Here is a 21,172-nt window from a genome sequence, read left to right as displayed (position 1 = left end):
TAAAGGACTATAAGAAATGAAATTTGGTTCCATGGAAACAAAGGAGAACTTGTGGAGATACAGTGTGGTGCAGTGGTTAAGCTGCTTGACTAGAATTGAGGAGACCCATGTTCAGGTTTACCTGTGCTGGAGATTTTGAGCTAGTAACTCAGGACAATATCTCAGAGCATTGTGTTGTAAGGAAAAGAAATGAGGGAGTGCTATGAACACCATATTGAGTTCCTGAAGGAAAAGAAGCAAATAACTCTAGCAAATACATAAATAAGTAAAATAATAAAACAAAATAAAATAAATTGTCCTTTGGAAAATGCTGGCCTGTTTTTCTAATATCCTATCCCAAAGATATTTTAAACTGATTTCACATATGGGCAAAATGGTTTAGCATGCCTCATCATGTCAAAGACAAAGGCTGCTTTTAAAACAAAGAGGAAGGGAAACCTTCTGTAGTTGCAAGGTCTGTATTATAGTAAGAAGAAAGAAAAGGCTTTTGTGGAAGATAACATACCTACAAACCAATGTCAAATAGAAGAGAATGTGTGAAGCTAAGGGTTGAAATGCTGGGCTCTTGGTGCTTTCTGAGCTTAGTTGTTTTCTTGCAGACATTTTACGGTATTACCAGCTATGGAACATTTGCAAGGAAGCAACCAAGCTCAAATCACTCAAGAGTCCAACTGTGTCAAATGCTATACAGCCATTTTCTGAAGGAGGGAAAGGAGAAAACTGTGGATGGATTTTTCTTGATTGCAAAATGAAAGGAAGTGCAAGATTAAAAATCAAATTTTCTTGAGGGTAAAAAAGATTTTAAGTAAAAATCAAAAGGAGCAATTTCTTGAAAGCAGCCAAAGGATTAAGAGGGAGGGAGGACAAATTCTTGATTAAGCAAACTTACTCAGAAGGTTTGGTTTGCCTTTTAACCAAAACCTGAAGTGGTATGCACATGCCAGGGTATTAATGGAAGTTCTCGTTAAAATGACAAAGAAAGAAGCCCATCCCAACCGAAATCTTCACAAAAACTGGAGAATATGAAGTTGATTTGAAGACATTCTTCAGCAATTTGTTTCCTTTTGTGGTAGTGGGGTTGGGGGGGGGGCGAAAGAGGAGGGTGGAAGCCGCTCCCACCTCCCGCCTCCCTCCTTTTTGGTCTATGAGCATGTGTGACTTCACTGTCCTTTGATTTGGAAGCAAGCTGATTGGCTGGAAGCAATTCAACACATCCAGCCGGGCAAAAGCTTTGTCTGAGTTGAAGTGAAGTTCCACGATTTTTAGAACGGGAGTCAGCAATCTGGGCTACTTAGTCGCCAGAAGCTGAAGAGGGCGAACGTAAGAGGGTCTCTTCGGGAAGAAACCGCGCCGCCGCGCCGCCTCGGCTCCCTTCCCTCGACACTCGGTGAATACTAGCTGCAGCGGAAGGAAGAAGCCTGGATGTGCAAACCTCTTGGAGGAGAACAAGCGGAGGAATCCGGGCCGGCTTGCCTACGGGATGTATATTGGGAGCTCCGCCACCTCGGTCTCGCCGTAGGCAACTTTTCCTGAGCAACTGGGACGTGGCCATCCGTTTCAGAAGGAAGGTTTGCAAGCGCGGGTTTTTTCTCTCCCCTCCTCCCAATTTTCCAAGAACCAAATGTACGTTGGGTTTGAGGGATCGAGATCAAGTTGAGCGAATTGCTTTGTAACTTGTTGGCAGAAAGAAGCCGGGAGCCTGTGCCGATGCCGCGTTTGGGTCGAAAAATGCACTTTATGCTTCTCTTTGCACTGGCCGCCGTCATGTCCTGCTGGGAAGGCGCAGCGGGCAAAAATCTGAAATACAGGATTTATGAGGAGCAGAGGGTTGGCTCGGTCATTGCCAGGCTGTCTGAAGATGTCGCCGACGTTTTGTATAGGTTGCCTAATCCCTCTTCGGTGCGATTCAGAGCCATGCAGAGGGGAAATTCTCCGTTGCTGCTGGTTCGGGAGGACAACGGAGAAATCAGCATTGGAGCTAAAATTGACCGGGAGCAACTCTGCCAGAAAAACTTAAACTGTTCTATAGAGTTTGACGTGATCACTCTGCCGACTGAACATCTGCAGCTTTTCCATGTCGAGGTTGAAGTGTTGGATATTAATGACAATTCGCCTCAGTTCTCCAGAGCTCTTATTCCTCTTGAAATCTCGGAGAGTGCAGCCGTAGGTACGCGGATCCCTTTGGATAGTGCTTTTGATCCAGATGTTGGGGAAAATTCCCTCTACACATACTCTCTTTCTGCCAATGATTTCTTTACCATTGAAGTTAGAACAAGGACAGACGGAGCCAAATACGCAGAGTTGATTGTGGTGCGGGAGCTGGACCGGGAGCTGAAATCAAGCTATGAACTCCAGCTAACTGCCTCGGATAATGGTGTACCTCAGAGAACTGGATCATCCCTCCTAAAAATCAGCATTTCAGATTCTAATGACAATAGTCCAGTTTTTGAACAACAGACATACATTATTCAACTTTTAGAAAATTCACATGTTGGCACGTTACTTATTGACCTCAATGCCACTGATCCAGATGAGGGTGCCAATGGCAAAGTTGTCTACTCCTTTAGTAGTCACGTGTCCTCCAAAATTATAGAGACTTTTAAAATGGACTCTGAAAGGGGTCAACTAACTCTTCTCAAACCAGTGGATTATGAGACCACCAAATCCTATGAAATTGATGCTCAGGCACAAGATTTGGGTCCAAATTCAATTCCGGCTCACTGCAAAATCATTATCAAGGTTGTTGATGTGAATGACAACAAGCCTGAAATCAATTTAAACCTGATGTCTCCAGGAAAAGAAGAAATTGCTTATATTTCTGAAAAAGCTTCCACAGAGACTTTTGTGGCCCTGGTTGGGGTGCAAGACAAAGATTCTGGGCTGAATGGAGAAGTGGTTTGCAAGCTTCATGGACATGGGCATTTCAAACTTCAGAAGACATATGAGAATAACTATTTCATCTTAACAAATACTACTCTGGATAGAGAAAAGCGATCTGAATACAGCCTGACAGTCATAGCAGAAGACAAAGGAACTCCAAGTCTTTCCACAGTGAAACATTTTACTGTCCAGATCATTGATGAAAATGACAACCCACCCCAATTTCAGACAAATAGATATGAAACTGTAATTTTAGAAAATAATTCTCCAGGTGCTTATATCACCTCTGTTACAGCAACTGATCCAGATCTGGGAGATAATGGGCAGGTGACCTACACTATCTTGGAGAGCTTCATTTTGGGAATTTCCATAAATACATATGTGACCACTGATCCCTCTACTGGAGCCATCTATGCACTTAGGACTTTTGATCATGAGGAAGTAAACCAGATTGTCTTTATGGTTCAAGCTAGAGATGGAGGGAGTCAACAGTTGGCTAGCAATACAACAGTGGTACTAACTATTATTGATGAAAATGATAATGCTCCTTTGATTGTGGGGCCTGCACTGCACAATAATACAGCAGAAATTTCAATCCCTAAGGAAGCTGACAGTAACCATTGCATCACTAGGATAAGGGCCATAGATAGAGACTCAGGAGTTAACGCAGAGTTAAGCTGCTCATTAGCAACTAGTAGTGAAGAAGGCCTCTTTGTGATGGATCCACAGACATGTGACATTTATCTTAATGCTAGCATTGAATCTGTTACATCAACAGAATGGGAACTTACAGTGGTGGTTAGGGACAAAGGAAGTCCTCAACTGAGTACCAAAGCACTTCTGAAATGCAGTGTTGTTAAAAATATATATCAGCTTTCATCTACAGAAGCAACATATCCAAGCCAAGCTCCTCTAGACATTTCCATGATCACAATAATATCCTTAGGAGCAATATGTGCAGTTTTGTTGGTGGTCATGGTCGCCTTTGCTACAATGTGTAATCGTGAGAAGAAAGACACCCGGTCCTATAATTGTCGTGTTGCAGAATCCACATACCAGCATCATCCCAAAAGGCCATCAAGACAGATTCACAAAGGGGACATTACATTAGTGCCTACCATTAATGGTACTTTACCAATTAGATCCCACCACAAAGCTTCACCTTCATCATCTCCAACACTAGAAAGAGGGCAAATGAGCAGTCGACAAAGCCATCACAGTCATCAGTCTTTAAATAGTCTGGTGACCATCTCATCAAATCATGTACCAGAGAATTTTTCTCTTGAACTCACTCATGCTACTCCTGCTGTTGAGGTAAGATCATACAGATTGTATTAATTAAAAATCATTCACATAAATAAACGAATCCTATGTCTATTTAGTACAATACTTAATTTGCAATGTATCATTTCCGTTATTTACGATGATTGTACACATCTATATTTACAATATATATTTATACATATTCAAAAATATGTTGCAGTTTCCCAAGTACCTATATATAGGTGTGTGTGTGTCTGTGTGTCTCTCTGTGTGTATACAGTGATGTATGGATGATGTCACTATTATTAAACTACTTGCATAAAAATATAACAAAATGTATGGAATTCCAACTGTGAGTATGATTTTAGTTTCTGTACAAATCACAAAAGCCATGAATAATAGGGTAGCTAGATCTTGTTACCCTTGTTATCCAAATTCCAGATGACCACTAGATGGGAGCAAGGCATATCATTTTGTTGTACCTAGTGGTGATCCAGAGTTTTGCAATCTATATCTATTACCATTATTTGTAGTAATCGGTGCAATATTAACTAAACTGATTAAAATTTAGTTAATATTGATAACAATATTAACTAAATTTTAATAGGCTACCAGTAATATTACTCCAGTTAATTAAATATATTTTAGAATTAGTCCTTAGAAATCTTTCCAGGATGTAAAAATCACATGTTCTTCTATACGTCAGTATTTCAGTATACTTATAATGTATTTACATATTTAAAGACAAAAGAATGAAGAAATATATTACTAACACTAATGAAGTTTTAACTACATCTCTCCTAACAGCTTGTGTCAACTGTGCATGCAAATTTTTAATGAATGTCTTTAAGGCCTTTGAGCCATAGCTCAGAGCAGTTAAATATAGATAATTTTTCACTGACTTCAATGGAATTTAAACTATTTACAGCCAAACACTTGAATTTAACTAGCTTGAGGTTCACATTTAAGGTTTTTAGAAGCTTTGGATCATGAGACCAAGGAACAAGGTTAAAGTATATCTTGTACATTAAGGTGTTCATAACTATCTTTTATGTTGACTGAATTCTGTTACTTTTTTCTGACAGATTATTTCAACAGACAGTTTATGGTTTAAAAAAGGAGGAGGGGATTAATATACATGGGTTTTATTGGGCAGTTATATGGATAACCTTTGTAAGGATTCATTTTTTCTTGCTGTTGTGTGTTTCATAACAGGTGTCTCAGCTTCTCTCCATGCTTCATCAAGGCCAATATCAACCAAGGCCAAGTTTTCGAGGCAACAAGTATTCCAGAAGCTACAGGTGAGGATTTTCTTTGGTCAAAGTTCAGAGTAGCGTTATCAGAGGGTATAGGTTTAGCACGTGAGCTAATGAAGCCCAGTTCAATCCACATGTCTCTTTTGTTTTATCACAGATATGCCCTTCAAGATATGGATAAGTTCAGCCTGAAAGATAGTGGTCGTGGTGACAGTGAAGCAGGAGACAGTGATTATGATTTAGGGAGAGATTCTCCTATTGACAGACTTCTTGGAGAAGGATTCAGTGACCTTTTCCTTACAGATGGGAGAATTCCTGCAGGTAAAAATTCAGTGAAAATTAAACAGCTTATATTCAATAGCTTATCTCCAGTATTTTCAGACAATGGTACATAGAAAAATTTGCACTGGTGAAAATAAACTCTTTTATCTTCGTATCCCATTTGTACTGAACAACACCTAAAACTTGCTCAAAACCTTAAAAGCAATATTTGCCATATGAAGGCTTACAAGAGAGTCGCAACTCTCTGGAATAAATTTCTATCCCATGAACGGTGTCTTTAAATTTTCCCTAAATTTTAAATAAATTGAATCCACAAACTTGTAAGAAGATATCAGATGTTAATGGCAAATAAATACAGTATTTGTTTACTACAATGCTTGGACTACAATACTGTTTTATCATGCTACTGTTAAATCATAAGTAAGAAATCCATGTTCATGCCTGACTTTCTGGCATCCTTCTATGACTTGGCCCACTTCAGGATGTTCTTTTACTGGGTGTGGCCAAAATAATTGGCTTTTTGGGGGGAAGTTGAAGTTTTGGAGTCTATATAGTGGTATAGCATGATATTTTTTTCTGTACATTTTAAGAACACTAAATATTTTGCTAGAGTATCAGGCTCTCTGGTGTAAAATAATATGTTATAATATTATCCAGCTAAGATATTGATGTAAATAAGGGAACAATTTCTGATTGCTATATTTTTGTTTCATCTGGCAGATATTGTCCATATTTAAAGCTAGTGGTGAAGCCTATTGTTAGTGTAGCTATTTGTATTTATACTAAATGAGAGTTTTCCAAATGTGAGGGCATAAGATCATCTTTATTGGCTTGCTGGTTCATACCAAGGTCCACCTTAGTACAGGTGCTCACAAACAAGAGGTAGACACTTGCAGCTTTCCTACTATTGATGCCCTGCAACTGCATGGGGAATACTGTTTCCAGTACAGAGGTAATGATAAGTCTTTAAGACTGATAAAACATGATGGACATATCTTCCATAAATCTATCCAACCCCTTTCAAATCATTCAAATCACTGGCCCTTACGGTGCATTATGATAGGTCTAACCAGAATCATGCACTGGAGTTCATAAAGCAAATCTGTTTAATTACAGTGGAAAAAATGTTGCAAAAATTTGGTTTTATCTCCATCTTCATAAATAGAATACTTAACTAAATTAATATCAGGAAGTAACTTGTTCAAAGACTATCCACTTTTTTTATCATTTCAGGCTGTTGATGTTTTGTATAGTTGCCAAATACAAATATTTGGTTATAATCCCAAATTATTTATATGTATAAGAGCAAGTGTGGTGTACTGTAATAGTCAAAATCTTGAATTATGATGGTAAATACAGTGTCAAATACATCCTTAGCCATGACTTTGGGCTAAACTTCTCTCAACTAAATTTCCATCATAGGTTTGTTCTCCTTGCACTTTGAGCACCTGGAAGAAAGAGTACAATATATATTTATCAGACAAAGGTGCTTTGAAGCTTATCAGTAAATTTAAAAACATAGCCATTCAAACTTTTTCTATAAAAATCTATAACAAGCATAATAGCAATACCAATAGCACTTATAGTATATATGTTTAGAATAGAATAGAATAGAGCTGGAAGGGACCTTAGAGGTCTTCTAGTCCAGCCTCCTGTTCAAGCAGGAGAACCCATACCATCTCAGACATGGGACTGTCTAGCCTATTCTTAAAAATCTCCAGTGATGGAGCACCCATGATATACCACTTCATAGTGCTTTATAGTTCTCTCTAAGTGGTTTACAGAGTCAGCATATTGCCTCCAATAATATGAGTCTTCATTTTACTGACCTCAGGAGAATGGAAGCCTGAGTCAAACCACTGGCAGTTGGCAGAATTAGCCTGTAATACTGCATTCTAATCACTAACCATGGTTCAAAACTAGAGCAGTTATAAAAAAATTCAAGTACATATGTGAAATTAGGTAAGATAACCTTTATTGTCATTTTTTACTGTGGTGTGAGTAATATCTGATATATGGAGTTCTATATTCTATAGATCTAGCATCTAACTGGCAGCTATTTGTCTAATTGGATTAAAATATATATATCAAAATGGAACACAACATGTTTATGAAAATGGCAGGAGTTGATGCCACACTGCCCTCTTATTAATAAAAAAATCCTTTCACAACTTTGATTTATGAAGTTGATCAAGAACTCTGGTTTTAAGTATGTTCAAAACTAGGGCAGTCTTTGTAATTAGACTGTTTTAGTCTTCTTTTCTGGGTAGCAAAAAGGTATTTTCATCAAATGTTATGAGAAAAATATTTGAAATAAGATATAAATAAGACAATAACATTTCATATAACTATAGTACCAAAGTAACACAAACATTTGAACCGATATTTTTCGACTTTAAAATTCCAAATATAATCAAATAAATAATTAAACCCATAATTGTACTGGATTTATACTTTGATTCATTTCAAAGGAAAATTAAATGAAATTTAGCTTTTGTTCTTATCTTCCCATACTTCTTTGGAGTATAACCTCAGAATGCCATTCAGAGGCCAAAAACCAAACTTTTGGCAAAATTAGGCACTATTATTCTAAGATTCAGTGTAAAAGACTTAAGCACTGATTTATTGAATACGTTTTTTTGAGCAGAAAATGTAAATTTGTTCAAACTACTTTTAAACTTAGGTTTTAAAAAGTCGAGAGTTACACCTTGAATTGTGACTGAAATCTTTCAGGTTTTAACATCTAATTTCATTTTGATTTCAGCAATGAGATTGTGCACAGAGGAATGCAGAGTCCTGGGGCATTCAGACCAGTGCTGGATGCCACCCCTGCCTTCCCCATCTTCTGATTACAGAAGCAATATGTTTATACCAGGAGAAGAATTTCAGCCTCAGCAAAGCCAGCCACCAGAGGAGGAGGAGGACCATCAGGAGGTTGAATCATCTGAAAAGAAAAAGAGCTTTTCAACTTTTGGCAAAGACAATCAGAATGTGGAAGAAGCAGCTGACATGTGTACCTCATCTCTGCTCTCTGAAATGAACAGTGTCTTCCAACGTCTCTTGCCTCCTTCACTGGATGCTTACACAGAATGTAATGAAATAGAGCCTCCCAGCTCACTAGAGCGCAGGAAAGGACATTTGCCAGCCAAGGCTGTAAGCTATCCACAAGGGGTGGCAGCATGGGCAGCCAGTACTCATTTTCAAAACCCTGCAAACAGCACTGGGCTTACTTTGGGAATTCATTCAGGTGCCCAGCCCTCTTCAAAATGGCTACCTGCCATGGAGGAAATTCCAGAGAACTATGAAGAAGATGAGTTTGACAATGTGCTTAACCACCTCAGCGATGGTAAACACGAACTCATGGATGCTAGTGAACTGGTGGCAGAAATTAACAAGCTGCTACATGATGTCCGGCAGAACTAGAGTGTCTTATTTCATTGCATCTTAATTTTCCATATTTTTGGAAAGTGAAGAGATGGGAACCCATAATGAAAAGAACTGGCATTGCCAATTAATTACATTTATCATAAATGTGTCTGTGTATGTTGAATCTTAAATACTGTATTTTCATATGTACACAATGCAAGTGTGATTACCTTTAACTGTATTTTAAAAATACATTTGTATCTTATATTTATGCATAATTTAACAAATAAATTTTATTTTTGTACTCCCATGGCAAGCATGTTTTCCTACATATAAGCAACTGACACCATTTGTGTCAACGTACAGTATTTCTATCACAAGTGTATAATTACTTAAAAGCTAAGGGATGCCATTTTCCATGGGTTTCTCCACAAGCATTTAATGTTATGATACAAAATTGAATCAATTGAAACTTTATCCAAATGGAAACTTCAATAATTAATGATCTAAGATCTTGTTGCAGTGTTTCAATTCTTATAATAAAGAGTTGTCAACTTTCTGGAAGCCTAGCATTTTTTTAAAAAAAATTCAAGCCTGGATAATTCATCCTCCTATATAATTAAAAAGGAAAGATGTACATTATTCTGATTGTAAATCTTAGCCTAATTCCCAAATGGTCAAATAGTTCCAAAAAAGAAATTGTGTATATTTTATGTTGGTGTGGTATTTAATTTACTTTAATTTACTTTACTTTAATTTAATTTAATTGAGCATATAGATTGGAATTGGTCCACTGTTCTGTTTTGGTTAAGTTCCCTTCATGTATTTGATCTAATTTTCCTTCTACTCTAGACATGCAGTGTGGTCTGTTTTTTGTTTTGCTTTGTTTCATGTTTGCATCTGTTCCATTATTGAAGCATGAGGTATAAATGATGCTAATATACATTTTTAACTAGCATTGAGTCTGACGCAGTTGTCATCTAGAAAAAGCAAATTTTAAAACTTAACAAAGTTATCCCACACATATGTTTCAAGTTAATAGGCTCCTTCCAAATAAATAAACATTCCTATTGCAATAATAAATGTTTCCATATATATATATTCATGGATACTGTATTTCTTACAGGAAATCTTTAGTCAAGCAAGCCACTTGCTGATTCAAACAAAATTTAAACCTCCTATAGCTACTATTGACAACTAGCTAGAAAAACTTTGATATGCCCAAATGATTGTGGCAAGCGTGGCTTTTCGACATAGATTATTTTTCTTCCAATACGGTACATTGTGCAGGAAGAAATAGAACCAGACAGCTGCTTTTGGTGTTGAGAAAAGGTAGAAAATTATCAGCAGTTGATTTATATTTATTATATTTTTCACAATGGTGAACATCCTTCTAGATCACTAGTTGTTAAACTGGAACTAATCTAGGATTATCCTGGGCTAATGTTACAATTTGTGATTTTTTTGTTTGTGTGTCAAGGATCAGTTTGGGACTAGTACTTGGGAACCTTCCTCCCAGGGATATTATGCAACACATGTAGGGGGTAAGTGGATCAACAGTTTAAAAGTAACTGGAGTACAGTGTTCTGATTCAAGCATCAAAATAACATTACTGATTTGGAGGGTTCATGTATAGTGCCATTTTCTGTTCTACTTCAGGCTGCGACAAGTCTTGGATCAGTCTTGAAATTTTGTATAATTCAGCTTCCCCCTTATTTTTGATCTATACAGATGTGAAATGAAGAGTCTAGCTCAAAGCCACCTCTGGATATGAATAGGAGAGGGTTAAACCTTTTCTCTCTTTTGATAATTTCCTTCACATAGTTCTGTTTTGAAAGAGGCACATGTATGTTCTCATGTGACTAATTGTATTTAGTATCTCATGAGAACATGAATGTCAATCTATGCCATGTAGTTAATATAATCCAGAGATACACAACAAAGTTTTCTGGATACATGTGGAACACAGATCAAAAAGCTAAAACTGTGGCCAAATTATTAAATTCATGGACATTCCCATATTAAATATGTCCATTTATTGATTTGGTTTTAATTAATTTTACTTACAACATGTCATTACTGTTTTGATTACATTCTCTTATTTGATCTGTCTCAGCCAATTTCTAGTGTACCCTCATCCAGAAAAAAGCTGCAACAGCTGTAGATAACTGGTATCCCTTAAGGATTTTCTGGTTTGTTGTTATAAATGTTAGGGGTTGATAAGAATAATTGGCTTCCTTGCTTCTCTTGTGTAATATTTGGGTACACTCAGTGGTGGGATTCAGCCGGTTCGCACCACTTTGGCAGAACCGGTAGCTAATTTTTTGTTGCCCAGCCCCAGAATGGACTTCCGGAAGTGGCATCCACACAGAGAACTGGTTGTTCACATATTTGAATCCCACCACTGGATACACTGTTTAATATAAATATATCTAAGCTTTGAATTTGAAACTGGAAACTATACATGCATACATACTAATTCTACAAATGATTTAAACTCCATATCTTTCTAGAATCTGTCTTCAGCTTGCAGCTTCCTCTGTGGTGGTATGAAGAGAAATTCAGGGTGCCAGACAATGATATTTTTATCCTTATGCATAATTTTGCTCAACTTTATTTCTAGAGACAGTAAAACCAATGCTTTTCAGCAGAGCCAAGTATGTAAGAATTTATCCCTTTGCAAAGAGTTGATAGAGGAAAAGTATCAAGACTAAAAGCCTTTTTTCATTTTGAGTTTCAAAGCAATTTTCCACACTCATATCATTGTAGAGATAAGCACACGAGTTGTTGGAAAGGCAGGATAGCCAAAACCTTCTAGGGAATTAAATGGTATTGGAAGAGTTATTTATCTACCAAGAGAGAGAAACTTCCACCTTTTCCTCCTCCTCCTCTGAAAATTATATCTGCAGTAATAAGTTGAAAATGAGATTCAGGAGTTACAGCTGAGATGTGACTGAGAAAATTACATTTGAATGAATTTCAATAAATATATTAAGCTTTTAAATAGCATTTGGGAACTAGGCAAGGAATCACTAAGCAAAAAAGGAAATGGCTGCATTTTTCATAAGCATCCAGCTTTGCAGCATATTGGAGAATGAAATAAACACAGCAGGGATTCAGTAGCAATTTCCAACTATGTGAAGATAGAAAATACCATGGAGGAAAGATACCAGCAGTAAAATGTAGGTATGTGCAGTCACCTACCAATCTCAAAACACAATATAGCAATACCAGCAATATAGCCAGCAATATAGCCAGCAATATAGCAATACTAGAGCAAAAACTGGTTCAGTGAAGCCATACTGGCATGAAATTTACTGCTCCATTGATGATCTCTATTCTGTCACTAATGTCTCTGAATTCTCCGCAAGGTAATGCATTCTGAAGTCTAATAGATTTATACACGGTGAGCTTGACCTTGTGAAAATGTCAAAAGTGGAAACATACTTTAATATCTGTACCATCAAGAATGAATTAAGGCTGACTCACTCATTGCCTGGGAATATTATAAAGGCAATGTCATGGGAACATGGCAGAAAATATATGTTGCCATGTGTAATATAAGTGTATGCTTTCACATGGTTAAATGCAAGTGGTGTAGGTGCTTTTCACTCTAATACATCTAGCTGATTGTATGAGGTGAGGTCATTGTGACATGGTATCTTAGGAACAAATAAACAGAAGTATATATATTTTCTGGTAACCCTTAACCAGGAATGAGTAGCAAAGCAACTTCATAGAGTTAGAGAATTCTATGCAATGTATTCTCTCTCTCTCTCTTTTTCCTTTTTAGGAATTAAGAAAGAGAAACCAAGTAGAAGTCACTGCTTTTCTTGCCTTCTTGCTAAAGCTGACAAATGAATGGTTCACAGAGAAAAAGAGGGAAGGTGGGCACCGTAAGTGATTGGGATCATTATCAATAGCTTGGTGTTTCTTTTGATCTTCCTGAATGGAAATTATGAGCACTCAAACATATTGTAGGAAACAAAAAGACATTAATGACTGATTATAGACCAGTGATGGCGAACCTTTTAGAGACTGAGTGCCCAAACTGCAACCCAAAACCCACTTAGGCATTGGCGAGTGCCAGGTGGGTGTGGCCAATTTGGTGGGCATGGCCAATTGGGTGGGCGTGGCTGCGGTGGTAATGGCAAACTGGGTGGGACTAAAAAGTTCAATCAATCAGTTCCAACTTTGCAAGATCTTTTTTTTCCCCGCGAGAAGTTGAAATTGACTGATTGAACTTTTTTTTTTTTTTTGCATATGGCGGCAGAGGCCTAAAGCGAAAAAGTTTTATAAAACCCAGCTGAAGGCCTAGGACTGGGGCGACGGCGCGCGTGCCCACAGATAGGGCTCTGAGTGCCGCCTCTGGCACGCGTGCCATAGGTTCGCCACCACTGTTATAGACTATATGTTCCTGAAGATCAGCACATGAAAACTACAGTTTAATGTATCAAACAATTCATCTTGAATTGAATATTGTGTGTGCCAAAATACATAGTGAATTAGCTAAAATTATGATCTTATACCCCAAAGTTATGACACTCAATTTCCAAAGTATAGGGTACATATTTTTTCTTCCCATATAAATTTAGCTTTTGCAAGAAGAATAAATACAAAAAATTCCTCCAGATCTAAGTAAGTATGTTGGATTACATTCAGTTTCCACAATCTACTGGGAATTAACAGTTGGAGATGTAAAATGTTTAAATCAATTTGTGCCTAGAACACAAACAGGAAAGATGCAACTTTTCTTTTAAACTATTGTTGTCTCGCTCAGATGGCACTACTTTAATAATAGTGATATCTGACCGTTTCCAATATATTATCAAACACTGTGACTATTTTCTCAGACTGGAAAATATAGTTGTTTAAATACATTTCCATAGAGTTCATGAAAAATCTATAAGTGTAAATATCAAAATAGAATATTCATACAGTATTCAAAATAAAGTAGATAAGAAAAAACAAATACACAGGTATAGTATAGGTGGTACCTGGCTCAATAGTAGTAACTGTGAGAGGGATGTTGGAGTCCTAGTGGACAATCACGTAAATATGAGCCAGCACTGTGCTGCAGCTGCCAAAAAAGTCAACACAGTGCTAGGCTGCATTAACAGAGGGATAGCATCAAGATCACGTGAAGTACCACTTTACAATGCCCGGGTAAGGCCACACTTGGAATACTGCATCCAGTTTTGGTTGTCACAATGTCAAAAAGATGTTGAGACTCTACAAAGAGTACAGAGAAGAGCAACAAAGATGATTAGGGGACTGGAGGCTAAAACATATGAGGAACAGTTGCTGGAATTGGGTATGTCTAGTTTAACGAAGAGAAGGACGAGGGGGGACATGATACCAGTGTTCCAATATCTCAGAGGCTGCCACAAAGAAGAGGGAGTCAAGCTATTCTCCAAAGCACCTGAAGGCAGGACAAGAAGCAACAGATGGAAACTAATCAAGGAGAGAAGCAACCTAGAACTAAGGAGAAACAACTTGCCTCCAGAAGTTGTGAATGCTCCAACACAGGAAGTTTTTAAGAAGAGGTTGGACAACCATTTTCTGAAATGGTATAGGGTTTCCTGTCTGAGCAGGAGGTTGGACTAGAAGACTTCCAAGATCCCTTCCAACTCTGTTATTCTGTTCTGTTATATATTAAAACACAATAGCACTGACTTATATTAATCAGTAGAATACATAGATATATGTATCTCAGATTCAAGGAAATTACACAGAATGTGCTATTTCTATTATTTTTCTATTGTGAAAGAACTTAATTCATATCTACTTATCATTTGGTATGGGATAGGGTGAACTAATTGAAACTGAATCCAAAGAAAAAAGCTAAATGAAAAATATAAATATAAAAACAGAGATATACAACTCAACATGCCTGATAAATGTTTATTGGTAATCCAACACAAAGCATCCAACTGTGATATAAGTTAATGAGACATTTGCCAGTATAAGTCAAAAATGTTTGTGGTGAGACAATCTAGTGAGACAAGACCATTGAAAAGTAGGTGTGCTTAATTATGTTTCAAACTCTATATAAGCTAGTCATAAATCTCCATGAGATGAAACTTTGATGAAATTTAATTGGGAAGATGCTGCATATTTTCTGGCTTTGAAAGGTTGCAGTTACCTATACATTTTTGGGTTATTTAACTGGCAGAAAAAGTGAACTAATCTTTCGTTCTTTGTCTTATAGTATTTTGTATACTTAAATATTTTTTAAATTGCTGTCTTTGATTAATATTCTTTCATTACCATCTTGATTTATGTTATTACATTATTTTCATATCCTATCTTGGACTAAAGCCTTAAGTACTCATACTATGTAAACATTGCTTCCAGATCCAAAAGAACTGATGATTCAATCCAGCTGGGCTGGGTCATAACAATCCATCATGCAGACACCCAGCAAAACAATTTGTACAGCTGAGAGTTGGTGTCGTTTAGATTCTCATAAGACATGATTTTCATAAGTAGCTCATAGAAGAAAGTTGGGTGGCAGATATGAAGTGATAAAGATATAAACACTGAAAATATTTAAAAGGCCATGGGAAAAAGATGCTTGGAAATGATGACTGATAGCTGAAATAGCTAACATAAATATTCTACTGGCCATTGAAAATGGATTGTTCATTTCAGTCCAGGAAAGAGCAACTAATAATCTTTAAACAGATTAGGCAATGTTTGCTTTGCTGAAGGCTCATTCATTCATGAAACATTTGAAGTCTACAAAGCAGTTGAGGACATGATTTGAAGGACAAAAGCAGACGACATGTGGAACCTGTTATGCTGATCAGAGAGAGTGATCAAGCAGACAAATTCTTCTGAGATTATAGAATATAAATCTGAATTTAAAAAGATGGGTCGGGGACACTGGAATGCTGTTTTCTTCTGTCTTTCAAACATAGCTTTTGAATTCTTACATGTACCTGGGACAGTGCCCTTCTCAATGATCTCTTTCCAAAATCTTCTGAGCCAATCTAAGCAAGTATTATTTCTGTCACACAATTCTGCTTACTGACATATGTCTATGAAAATGCTCCTCCAGTTGGTGCATATATAGGAGGTGCCTTCATTCCAAATATTGCTTAAACTGAGAATTTCCATGCCCAAAATTCCTGAAATAAAATACTAAGAAGTTTTGATGTTATTTGGGTACACATTTGACATAAAAGATATTTTAGAATTTATTTTTTAAAAATTTCTATGAACTTTTTTTTAAAAAAAATGGTGTACATAATACTAGGTATTATAAATTCACCAATCCTTCTCCTTTACCTAATTCTATTTTAAACAATAAAGCCTATATAAAAAATGTGAGATTATTTTGGTTAGATGTTATCAACTTATTCTTTCAGTTGAAATTAAGAATATAAACCACACTGAAATTTGATGATGATGATGATGATGTGCACTTTGAAGATGATTGTTTCATGGAATAAATAGAAAATAGAAAATCTTAGGAAATCCCATTTTCTCTCCATATTTTATCAGTAACTAAAATAGTTTAAATTTCATCCTATTTCCATATGGCTCATTCTTCATGTCTCTCAGCTGTAATAGACATATTGTCAAAGATGGATTTAAATCTTTGAAATGAAACTGAAAAGCATAGCAGAAATTTTGAAGATTTACATTTCAACTAAGTAAGACATTTTCTCATGAATACTGATTTGATTTGTATATTTTTTTTGCAGCTCTCCTATTCTAGATATGTGACAAAGTATAGTTTGTGCTAATGTGGCTGCATTGGGCTTCTGTGCTTAGCATGTGCATAATTATTGCCAGATACTGATAAAAAATGTACTAAATTAAATAACTTAGAAGTAAGTAACTGAAAAGATCCTTTAAAAGTCTCATTGGCATTTCAGATGTATCCATTCTACTCTTCCCTTCCTATCCCTGTTTGCATATTTGATAGCTAAATATATACATGTTTTGATGTAGTGATATAACATTATGATATTGAACAAATTTAGAAATCGTATATTACTTCTTAGGAACATTGCAGAGTTGGGATATCATCCGATATAGAGTGATATGTGATGCTATCATACTACTCTGAGTTACACATATACTTTTTACCCTTTACCCTTCCGTAGGTGGAAACACCTCAAGTCATATGAAAATAGATGCAATTTTGCTATTCTAAGCAACTTTGATGTAGAACTAATTCTACTTCTGTTTTCCTAAAGATTATTTCTGTATAGTACCAATCCTGAAGGCATGCTTGTATGTTAGCTCTACTATTATAATTGATTTTTGTTACATGTTAGCTACACATATACAGTTCTGAAATACAGATTAAGCCTGTGTCCTCTTCAGAATTGCTCTTATTCATTAAAGAATAAATAATATGGGTCAAAAAAATGAGGGGCTATGATTGGAGGAAGTCCAAAGCACTTCTGCCAAAATCATTTTTGGAAAGTTCAAAGTCCTACAGTAGACTAGCTATGTAACATATGTAAACACCTTCATTCTTATATTCATATACACAATAATCTGAAAGAAATTTTATTTATGTATAATTAACAGTTTGATTTAGTGGTTAAGACTCCAGGCTCGAAGCCAGGAGACAGAAGAGTTCTAGTTCTGCCTAAGACATGAAAGTCAGCTGGGTGATTTGGAGCCAGTCACTCTTTCTAAGCCCATAGCCTAGGCACAGATGGCAAGTCAGTTGGTCAAATTTGTCATAATGAATGGATCAACACTTATTTATACCAATCTTAGTTCTGTAGCAAATAAATAGTGACAAATATATAATTGGGAAAAAACTCATGCAAATTTAACAAAGTGTTGCTTGAAGGACTATTTAAAAGAGTACTCCAAATCTTAGAGATAATCAGGTGCAATTTTTATAATTTTATGAGCATAAAGTCTTTAAGTCTTTAGTCTAGAACATTTCTTCTTTGATCTTTGTAATGTAATGAATACCAAGCTTTAAATACATGCAAAAGGGTGGGGGAGGGTAGATATGAAAAAATAAGTAACCTCTATCTAATGCCCTTTGATTTAAAATGTTGTGCTCTTTTTGAAATATAAAAAGGAAAACTCCCTACAGGCACAGTTATTATTTCCTAGTACCTTTTAAAGGAAACTAAAAAGAACATTTTGTGAGGAAAATTTTCATTTCATTATAAATATGATAATTTTTTCATGTCTAATATTAAACATGCAAAGACAATATTAGAAATGCAGGAGACAAAATGAGGTTCATTAATAAGCATCATAGTATTAATTCAAAGCAAATCTAGTCCCTCTATGACCTTTTGAGACTATGTTTATCTTGGCTCAGTTCACACAATATGCTAAACCCCATAGTTTTTGTTTTGTTCACATAATGTGCTATGCTAAAGCAAAGAAATCTTATTATAACTGCACATAAATGTTAGGATGGTAGCTAGGTGTATGTGCTATACTGAACTACAAATTATCCAACTCCATTTTGGTATCCTCCACTCTACTGTATTGTGCAATGTGAACCAAACCATGCTGGATTACTCATCCATACCTGACACAGCATAGTTTTTAGTCAGTACTATGCAAAACATTATTAGGAGCTAAGTCTAAAAATATATGGCCAAACAACATGTAAACATTAAGTTAATATACAATTTCTGTGGGCTTTTTATAATAAAATGAAGATAAACAGAGCCATCATCTGAATATGTTTGCTGATCTATTTCATTTATTTTGTTTATTGTACTTATTGTACAAGTGTCATCCTAATAGATACTGCCTGGGACATATTATTTCTGTAAGATACTACTGTAAATGTTGTGTCAGACATTACCAGCATTGTTTTTTGAAGAAGCTTGGCAAACTATTTGAAGTGTTCATGCTCTATAATCTCTTCTGAGAGGAACCTCTTTGAATTCTGTGTTTCATCCCTGGGACAGCTGTCTGTTGAAAGTCAAATGCATGGTGCCTGCTTTGTGGGCAGAAATCCTCAAACTGGCAGGCACAGTCATTGCTTATTCTGCTAACTCCTCTGCCATTTCTGTGTTAAGTTTCAGAGACTAAATTTTGTTCAGACTCCTTCTGTTCTGAACATTTCTTTTTTCCATTTCTTAGTTAATAACTACAGCATTAAAGTTCTGATTTTTGAGTGCTTGCAAATAGATCAAAAGAAAACACATAATTTGAACAGAGTCGAAGGGATCTATGATGTACAATCTTCTTCCAATTAAATTATTTTATTTTTTCCAAGGGAAAGAAGTATATTATCAGTTCCCTATGAGATTAATACTATACATTGGCAATGCAAGCCTGCTGGATTTTAGAGACAATTTCTGTTGGTTTTGAATTTGAAATGCTCAACTGCACTTTGTATATCCCCAGTGATGAAACCTCTGTGCAAAAACAAAATGTGATCCAACCTGGCTCTTAAAAGCTGCAGAAACAAGTACAGTATCAGTGCAATTTGTCTGATGGCTTGTGTCAGATTTAAATCTGTAATAAGATAAGAAGATCCCTTTGATAAATTACATATGTAAAATTCCTCTTTAGAGAATCTCTCACAATACATTTGGATGTGATTTTTTTTCCTTCAAAGAGTTATTTCTAATGCACAAGCAACAGTAAATAATCAGTGATTGTCAGTGTTCAAGCTACTTGGGGTTAGAGAGTTTTTTATTTTAAGAAGTAAATGTAAAGCAGAGTAGAATAGAGAACTCATTACTTGTTCTCAAAATATGGTAATGTTCATAATCTGAGATAAACTTTTGTATTTTGGAATTTCTGATGGGCAATAAAGAACAGCGTCCAGATACTTAATTGGACATTGCTTTGTAATAACTATGATGCAGTATTGTTACAGTATAGTAGGAATGCTTTGCTTTAGGACTCCAATCAGTTGGCAAATGGAGATTGTGTATTGTGCAGAAATCAATTTGTACACACCTGTACCCATGCACATCTATGTGCTATTTCTTCAATACAAACCACAATGTGCAGTACTGTCTTGAGAAAGCTAGAGGAGGAAATTTTGATCACCCTGGCTAAATTTCCTTAAGCAAAAGTGGACAAACTACAAAGTCACATGTGTCTTACAGCATAGCTTCATGTGTTCTTCAACCTTGTTTCAAAAAGTCTTTTGCTTTTAGTCTTTTACAAGAAGGATTGTTTTGTCTCCTATTTGTAGAAGAAAAATGGGAATGGTGGAAGTGGTATATCCATAGAAGAAAAATGGGAATGGTGGAAGTGGTATATCCACTTACATAGAAATATACATATTCTTCCCTAAGGGGAAATATTTATAATACAACATGTATTTGAATTCTGCAGAGGACTGGCTAACTAGCTAACAAGAAAAGCAGGCAAGAGCCATGCTTAGATATGTTTCTTTTTTTTTAATTTACTCCTTACCTACTTGGTTGTTGAAAAATTTATCCTGCTCATCATGACTTTTTATCTCTTTGCTTATGTTGTAAGTTTTTTTTAAAAAAATACAGTATATGTCAAAGGGTAAGTACATTCAAAGGGTAAGTCTAAAATGCAGGCTACTAGAAACTATAAAATGGTAACTATAAAAATGCAGGTTACTAGAAACTATAAAATGGAGTTCTTGCTGTATAACACCATTTATGAATATAACAGAGGATTATTTTATTAGGTATGAGACTTTTTAGAGGTATCCAGAATTTAGTCTTTAAAAGGCAATAATAAGAGACAGCTGTGATATGGGGCAATTATAACCAATCATAATATTTCTACCATTAGATAAAGGGTTCTGCCTTCTCTGATTGCCAATTTTGCAAAGCCGAAAGGACAAACTAAATGGTGTTGTAGTCAACATAACATCCACATTATTCTCAGTAAAATCTGTTCCCATATACTGTATGCCTGAATTTTTCTACAATCAAATAATATTGTTCCATTGTATTAATGGGTCACTTTAAATCAGGGGTCCCCAACCTGTGGCCTGTGGCCTGGTACCAGTCTGTGGCCTGTTGGCCACTGGGCTGTGGGAATGGCTGGTGAGTACGCACACATGTACATGCACCTTCCCCACTCGCACTAGTGCTGCTGCGTGGGTGCTAACAGCCCTGTTTGCACATGCGTGGGGGTGCTAGCATTATCGCCAATGTCATGTGGGCACAAGCATCCTG

At 36.2% G+C, this 21,172-nt stretch overlaps 1 protein-coding gene across 1 annotated transcript; it reads left to right on the top strand.

The window, feature by feature from the left end:
- The first annotated feature begins 1,707 nt into the window (after positions 1-1,707).
- Positions 1,708-9,293, top strand: PCDH18 (protocadherin 18). The gene is made up of 4 exons (XM_015813535.1): positions 1,708-4,194; positions 5,359-5,444; positions 5,557-5,720; positions 8,446-9,293. Exons 1-4 carry the CDS (start codon positions 1,708-1,710, stop codon positions 9,102-9,104), a joined length of 3,396 nt encoding a protein of 1,131 aa, XP_015669021.1. The 3' UTR covers positions 9,105-9,293.
- Positions 9,294-21,172: the final 11,879 nt, after the last annotated feature.

This window comes from Protobothrops mucrosquamatus, unplaced genomic scaffold (genome assembly GCF_001527695.2).
Source record: "Protobothrops mucrosquamatus isolate PMUCROS unplaced genomic scaffold, P.Mucros_1.0 scaffold163, whole genome shotgun sequence".
Lineage (NCBI taxonomy): Eukaryota > Metazoa > Chordata > Lepidosauria > Squamata > Viperidae > Protobothrops > Protobothrops mucrosquamatus.
This window is presented reverse-complemented; position numbering and strand designations above follow the sequence as displayed.